General features: G+C 34.7%; 1 protein-coding gene across 1 annotated transcript; it reads left to right on the top strand.

The window, feature by feature from the left end:
- The first annotated feature begins 681 nt into the window (after positions 1–681).
- LOC132115658 (ras-related protein Ral-A-like) lies at positions 682–6846 on the top strand. Its single transcript, XM_059524071.1, has 5 exons — positions 682–896; positions 3456–3656; positions 4650–4858; positions 5770–5944; positions 6626–6846. Exons 2-5 carry the CDS (start codon positions 3543–3545, stop codon positions 6746–6748), a joined length of 621 nt encoding a protein of 206 aa, XP_059380054.1. The 5' UTR covers positions 682–896; positions 3456–3542; the 3' UTR covers positions 6749–6846.
- The last annotated feature ends 1816 nt before the right edge of the window (positions 6847–8662 follow it).

Below are 8662 nucleotides of genomic sequence, written 5' to 3'. Positions count from 1 at the left end.
ATCTCGTTATGATTTCTGATATCACAATCTGGTATTTCTTGGTAGCCTATTATTTAAATGTATAATCATAATCACAAACACATTGGTTTGTAGCACAAATTGTTTTACCGTTTACTGCACTTTGTTGTTTTAGTCGCCTAGAGAGGCTATTACCATTAACAGGAAATACATTACTTCTATGTTTCAAAATACTAATACCAGCTAAGAATAAAACAACAACAACAAAAACATATCTTAAACCAGCCTAAGCTTGTCTTGACTTTGAGTCTGTTTTGGGGCACTTGACCATCTTAGCCAGCTAAACATTTATATTTGGTCACACAGTAGTACAGGTAGCAAGGTTTCTTTGTTAATTATATAATAGATCAAAATAAAGCAAATAAAATAGATATTTTATTTGTGTCTTTTTTTTAATCCAAAATAAGCAGTAAGAAAACAAAGAGTGCAAGTCTCAAAAGAGTCGTTTGAAAAATAGATGAAGGAGAACTAGAAAAGAGAGTGATACAGGGTCAAATAAAGAAACTAGATAGCACAGACCAGTTTAAAGCATCTATGACCAGCAAAACTGCTTTGAGATATTTTGTCTTCACGACAACGTGACTCTAATCAGCGCGCGCTCCGTGAATCTGGAGGGGTCTCCTGCGCATGCGCAGACAGATCCCCGTGACCCGTCTATCGGGATCATCCTCCGACACACACCCAGTTCTTACTGCTGCCCGCCACACCGGAGACCGGAGACACCCGCTTCAGCCGAACACAGAGCACTCGGACCGGATCTGATGACCTCGCTCGGGATGTGGAGGCTGCAGTGACGTCAGAGATCAGGGAAGAGAAAGCTCTCCCTTCCCAGAAGTCCCTGTGTCTCTGGATCACCTTCAGCTGAAGCAGACACACAGGTGAGATCAGCACATCCGCACCAGTACTGGTATAATACTGCATCCAAACCGGTGCTGATGGATGAGAGCTAGTGTGTGTGTGTGTGTGTGTGTGTGCGTGTGCGTGTGCGTGTGTGTGAGAGAGAGAGAGAGAGAGAGAGAGAGAGAGAGAGAGAGAGAGAGAGAGAGAGAGAGAGAGAGAGAGAGCAGACGGTACAAGAAGTGACTCTCAAACACTACTGATAGCACAGTAACAGATGCTAATACCATGGTGTACAAGAATGATTCCCATAGTATGGCACTCATGAAGATTAGCATAAAATGATCAATGTACTGTACATATTCAACATAATCACTGGATTGGAGTGTGGCAAAAACATGAACCCTGGCTAGGGATGTGAAATCAAATCATATCATATCATATATCATATCTCCCAGGTCTCTATCTCTCTCTCTCTGTGTGTGTGTGTGTGCGCGCACTGTACTGAAAACAGCAGACTGTGAGTGTGTGAATGAGTAAGCAGACTCAGCCCTGGCCTCTTGCTGTCTCTACACACACACACACACACACACACACACACACATGATATGCTCTTACGTACTAATGTACACAAGACTCATGTGTTCCGAATCGATCCTTTCCTCCAGTCGTTATGAATGTCCTTCTTTTGGGAGTTGTCTCTTTCTATTCTGTGTAGAACTGATGCTTGCTGAACTCTACAGTAACACACACACACACTCACACACACATCTGTCTGATGTTATTAGTGTGCTGAGGATCAGTCAGATGAACCAGACCAGTGTTACTTGTAATAGCTACACTATTAGAGCATGTATGATGATTTTTTGAATTATTAGCCTTTATTACTTATATTTTCAGTATTCATTTATTTATTTTTAGTTTGTTTTAATCATCTTGTTGTGCTCTTTTGTCATTTTTGTAGTATTTTATTTAACATATATATATATATATATATATATATATATATATATATATATATATATATATATATATATATATATATACAGTACAGACCAAAAGTTTGGAAACATTACTATTTTTAATGTTTTTGAAAGAAGTTTCTTCTGCTCATCAAGCCTGCAGTTATTTGATCAAAAATACGTAAAAATGTAATATTGTGATATATTATTACAATTTAAAATAATTGTTTTTAAATGTATTATACTTTAAATGATCATTTATTTCTGTGATGCAAAGCTGGATTTTTAGGATCATTATCACATGATCCTTTAGAAATCATTATAATATGATGATTCATTATCAAAGCTGGAAACAGTTCTGCTGCTTAATATTTTTTCAGAACATGTGATACTTTTATAGGATACTTTGAAGAATAAAAAGTAAAAAAAAAAGAAGCTATGTTAAGCTATCTGTAATAACAATATACACTACTGGTCAGTAATTTGGGGTCAGTCATTTTTTTTTTCTTCTTTTTTTTTAAAATAAAATCAATACTTTTATTCAGCAAGGATGTGTTAAATTGATAAAAAGTGATAGTAAAGAAAATATATTATTAGAAATGTTTTTTTTATTTTGAATAAATGCAGTTCTTTTTAACCTTTTATTGATCAAATATATGAGACAGCAGAACTGTTTCCAACACTCATAATAAATCAGAATATTAGAATGATTTCTAAAGGATCATGTGATCGACTGATGTTACATGTGACACTGAAGCTGGAGGAATGATGCTGAAAATTCAGCTTTGCATCACAGGAATAAATTATGTTTTTAAAGTATATTCAAATAGAAAACTATTATTTTAAGTTGTAATAATATTTCACAATATTACAGTTTTCTCTGTATTTTTGATCAAATAACTGCAGGCTTGATGAGCAGAAGAAACATCTTTCAAAAACATTAAAAATTGTAGTGTTTCCAAACTTTTGGTCTGTACTGTATATATATATATATATATATATATATATATATATATATATATATATATATATATATATATATATATATATATATATATATATATATATATATATATATATATATATATATATATATATATATATTTCTATTTTTTAAATGATCAATATTTATGTTTCATAATATTAGTACTTTGACTACTTGAGCTTATTTTATTTGAGTAAGTTGCCAAGGCATTATTTCTAATTTTACTTTTAGTTTCAGTAGTTTTGTAATGTTTACTGTGTATTTTTCTCTCCTATGTTTATATTATTTCAGTTTAGGGTTAGGGTAAGTCTTAAATAAAAATATTATTTATATTCCTTTCATTTCAGTTTTAGTAATTAATACCTCACCGTCCACTTTGCAACATTTCTAATCTTCATTTTAGTTTAAGTTTTTTATTTGTTGTTTTATATCTCTGTTTTATAATGTACAAATAATATTTGTATTTATAATATTTACTAATTAGTACTTTGCCTATTTTGTAATTCTGAGTTCAGTAGTTTTCTTGTGCTTGTGTTATTGTTCTTCTAATTTATTTGCTTTATTTCGATGATCAGAATCCATATTTGCAGAAGCTCACAGGAAGTTCCTCTGACTCAGGAGAGATGTGAAGCTGTTGTCTTCATCTGCTCCAGGTGCACAGCAGCAGTACATGATCTTCTGGAACAGACTGACCCCTGAGCCCTTGCTTCAGTGACCTCTGACCCCTGGCAGCCGTGACCATGGCAGCAGCCAAGCCCAAGGGGCAGACCTCGCTGGCTCTGCACAAGGTGATCATGGTCGGCAGCGGCGGAGTCGGGAAGTCTGCTCTCACTCTGCAGTTCATGTACGATGAGGTGAGGATGCCTTCCACACATTATAACAATGATGTTACCCCGCTGTGACCCTGCAGCACAGGTGTGTTTCTAGAGCAATAGACAACTATACACTGTATGGGTCACAATCATCCATTTTTCTTTTATGCCAAAAACCATTAGGATATCAAGTAAAGATCATGTTCCATGAAGATATTTAGTAACTTTTCTTCAGTAAATATATCAATATTCATTGCTAAGAATTCATTTGGACAACTTTAAAGATGATTTTCTCAATTGTCCTCCTAACAAACCATCCATCAATGGAGAGATGATTTATTCAGCTATATAACTATATTTATTGGATTTTGCTTTTGGAAGAAACGGGAACACAAAACAGAAAGTTTTTCTACTGTAATTAAGCTGCTTGTTTTCAGAAACACAAACTGGGAGAACTGATATTAAATAAACCACAATTCAGTTTGTGACTAAAGCGCTATTACTATAACTATTTTTTCTTCTGTTAAAAAAAAAAACAAACAAAAAAAACAGATATTGAGGTGTACTTTTTTCTTTTTTTTTTTAAAGTATTTTTATAAAATTATAATCAGGATTATTATTGTTAAAACTGAAACTAAAACTAAAATGATTTAAATAATTGTTAATAAAATGTAATAAAAAAATTAATAAAAATCTAACATATTGTCTATTCATCCTCATGTATTTTAACTTGTACTAAAACAACTTAAATAAATCAATAAAAACAACATATCTATAAAAAAATACAAAAAATGTCAAGCCAAAATTCTTTAAACAAACTAAAATGAAAGTGAAAGGGGTGTATAGTAGTAACTCAGCTCCGCTGGTTATAATGCGGTAGAAGAAATAAACATCACATAATATTTATTTATTTATATAATAACAAATATTTGAGTTGTTATTAGGCTCTATGGATATTTGCTGAGTGTGTTTTTATCGTTTCGAGGTCATGAATGGGTTAATGCACATGTCAGATGTGAACCCTCTTCTCCTCAGTTTGTGGAAGACTACGAGCCCACGAAGGCTGACAGCTACAGGAAGAAGGTGGTTCTGGACGGCGAGGAGGTGCAGATTGATATTCTGGACACAGCCGGTCAGGAGGACTACGCAGCGATCAGAGATAACTACTTCCGCAGCGGCGAGGGCTTCCTCTGCGTCTTCTCCATCACCGAACTAGAGTCTTTTACAGCCACGGCTGACCTCAGGTGATCCACACAGCTGATCTTGTGTTAGCGCTTGATTATGGTTCGACTAGTTTATTTATTTAGTTATGACACTTTAAATAGTTATTTAGTTCAAGATTAAATGCAAAAAGGTTTTTGTGAAGGCTTTCTTATTTTTATTATTATGATTTTTCTGAGTTGTATGCGATGCATAAACGCTTAATGAAACACAAACATGACGTCACGGTTCAGGATGGTTTCTCTACAGCAGAAGGAATATAATTAAGTATTTATATTTATATTTTAACAATGGTTTACTGAACAAATCTTTAAATAAATTAAATGATAATAAAAAGGTTTTTGGGGATAAATCTACCTCCGCTTCTGCTCTTAACTATAGAGAGCCCTTTTATAAGGTTACAATTAACAACAGACAAACTTTTTTCAATTTCAAAAGACAAAAACTTTTCAATTACTAGTTTTTTTTAACTATAATAATCAGCGCTCAAAAATAAATACATCAATAAAAATGATGCATTGCAAACATGTTAATTGTTTTTAAATTCAATTTAAATTTCTGTCTGTAATTGAAATGTGATAATTTGGCGTGCATAAAATATTTATCTAAATATACATTAAATAATGAAGACATCACTAACAGGTCAAATGAAATATAATATTTGGTGAAGTAGACACTGGTGAGGTTAATTTACAAGCTGTTTTAATCACATCTTTCCACTAATTAAGTGATTATGTGAGGGATGAGATTTTGTGTTGAATCTCGTGATAAAGAGCGAGGAACGATCAGAACTGAGGCGTTAGTACACGTGCCTCATCAGACAGAGCCAAAACTGCATTTATTGTCTGAATTTCCTCAAATGATCTGATGATTTATTTGGCACACAAGTTTTGTGATGAATACGTGTACCGTTACACCCCACTCTTTCGCTCAGAGAGCAGATTCTGCGGGTGAAGGAGGACGAGAACGTCCCCTTCCTGTTGGTGGGTAATAAGTGGGATCTGGAGGACAGGAGACAGGTGAACGCCGACGAGGCCAAAGCCAGAGCGGATCAGTGGAGCGTGAGCTACGTGGAGACCTCTGCTAAAACCAGAGCCAACGTGGACAAGGTGAGAGACACATGGTCCATGGTCTACATCCTGCTCTCACAAGGGTTCTAACCATGCACCCTTAACCTACTTCTGGGCTACAATTTCTATACGTTTAATTAAACCGTATATATGTAAAATAATATATATATATAGTTTACCACAGAATGAAAAATGGCTGAAAATGCCCTCTCCCGTAGCTCATGCAAGATATAGATGAGATCTGGAGAAATGCATTGCATCTCATCAATGGATGCTCTGCAGTGAATGGGTGCCGTCAGAATGAGAGTCTGATAAAAACATCACAATAATCCACAGCACTCCAGTCCATCAGTGAACATCTGGAGAAGACAAAAGATGAAACACATCCAGCATTAAGACGCTTTTAACTCAAACACAGAGTCTATAATCCATTCACTGCAGAGCATCCATTGATGAGACACTGATGCAATGCTACATTTCTACAAACCTGATGAAGAAACAAACTCATCCTGATCTGGGATGGACTGAGAGTGAACACATTCTCTTGTTTTTGGTAAACTATTCCTTAAAGTGTAATCAAGGCAACATGAAAAAACACAGTATTTAATGATTTGCCACTCAAATGGATGTGAATAGTTTGTGAAGAGCGTTTAATGTCGACTTTCATTAATAATACAAGCAATCTAGTATTCATCTGAAGCGATACTGTCTTGATTGCAGGTTTTCTTCGACCTCATGAGGGAAATCCGCGCTAGGAAGATGGAGGACAGCAAGGAAAAGAACGGAAAGAAGAAGAGGAAAAGTCTGGCCAAACGAATCCGTGAAGGATGTTGTATTTTATAGTGTCTGCGTTCCTTTAGTGTCCTCCTCTGCGTATGTGCCTGTGTGTTCTCGTCCTCGGCTGCGATGTGTCCGATCAGATGAAGCACAGCTCAGTGAGACGGAGAGGATCTCATAGATTCATGCACTAGAGGGTTCGTCTGTCTGTGCAAGAGATCTGAGAGATGTGGATTTGATTTCATTCATGTCAGATGTGTTTGAGCTCTCAGGCCTCTTCCTGTATAATGGACACATTTCTGCTTTCCTCATAAAATCACTTCGGGTCAGTAAGATTTTTTTTAATGTTTTTGAAAGTAGTCTGTTCTGCTCATCAAGGCTGCATTTATTTGATCAAAAATTTTTAAATATTATTACAATTTCGAATTAAATTTTCTGTGTGAATCTGTGTTAAAGTGTAATGTATTCCTGTGATGCTCCGCTGTATTTCCATCATCATTACTCCAGTCTTCAGTGTCACATGATCTTCAGAAATCATTTCAATCTTCAAACTTTTGTAACTCATTTGTAACATTTTTACGATCACTTTAATGCATCCTTCATGAATAGAAGTACTGATTTCCTAAGAAGAAGAAAAAAGGGTTTGACATTTGTGTTTAGATCACCTGAAAACAATGCTCATTCTGGTGTAAAGAAATCTTCCACTAACCTTACAGCTAAAATGATTGTGTGATGTATTCCTTTAATGTAGGTTTACATGCATTACATAACACTGTATTGACTTGAGGGGTCTTGAAAAACTGAAAACACACAAGGTGAGCGAATTAGCAGGCTTTTAAGAAGAAGAAAAAAAGACAAGCTTTATGGTTAAACAAAAAAAAAACCTGTCAATGTATTTGTTGGTTTGTGGCTAAGCGAGTAGTAATTGTTATGCATAAAAACTGCAGTACACTAAGAAGGGATGAGATCTGTGTAGTAATATCTGAAGCAGCTCGTCGAACAGGAAGTTCCTCTGGCTGCAGCGCTCCAGTGTGCTTGACTTCCTGCTGCCTTGATGTCCATCGTGAATGTGACTCTTGAGTCCAGTCCCTTGACTCTTGATGGGTCTCAGACCATGACACGCACATTAGTTGTGGTGCGGAGTATGATGACAATCTTATGTTTTTCATATGTGATGTGTGCTCCTGCCCCACGGCTCCAGTCTCAATCATTTCAATGTATATCCATTCAGTGACTGTTTTTATTCATTCTGCCTTTCTGCTTTTTTATAAATATCGTTGTATATTGTTATATGTATTGTTATTGTGAAAGCTTATTTCAGCCATTTCAAAAAATAAATGTTTCTAATTTAAATGTGCTTTATTATTCGCAAGAATGTTATTTATATTCAGTACTAACTTTTATTCCCATTATACCTCTGTATTGCATGGAAGCCCATTTCCGGTCAAAACTGAAATTTTATCCTACAAATTGTTTTGTTCTTTCTCACAACTCTAAAGAAAGAGAACATTTATTTTTTTATTTATTTTCATTTATTTTTTTACATTTATTTTGTGGTCAAGAAATATTTTTTATTATTATTATTTACATTTTTTAAGCTTCTGTATATTTGTATTTTAGTACAAAAGAAACATGATACAGTATATGGCAGATCATGGACTTAATCATAAGCAGTCGTTCTTGTGAAATGGAAATGAAGACGAACTGTTTTAGTAATTACTTTCAAAGCTCTTCTAGCAACTTGAAGGGAGAACAAAATAAATAAATCCATCACTTAAATTTAATTGCTTACAAAGACTTTACCATTCGTGTGTGCGGGCCGTGTGTGTCCAGAATTTACGTGCATTTTAAAAGGAAGGTTCTGTTAAAAAACACAATTATGATTACAAAATAAAATATACAGAATACATAGCTAATTCTCAGTAGTCTGTAGTATTTCAAGTTTATGTATTAACCTGAACTGTAAAGTAATGAACTACA

The sequence above is a fragment of the Carassius carassius genome, chromosome 35 (assembly GCF_963082965.1).
Source record: "Carassius carassius chromosome 35, fCarCar2.1, whole genome shotgun sequence".
Taxonomy (NCBI): domain Eukaryota; kingdom Metazoa; phylum Chordata; class Actinopteri; order Cypriniformes; family Cyprinidae; genus Carassius; species Carassius carassius.
This window is presented reverse-complemented; position numbering and strand designations above follow the sequence as displayed.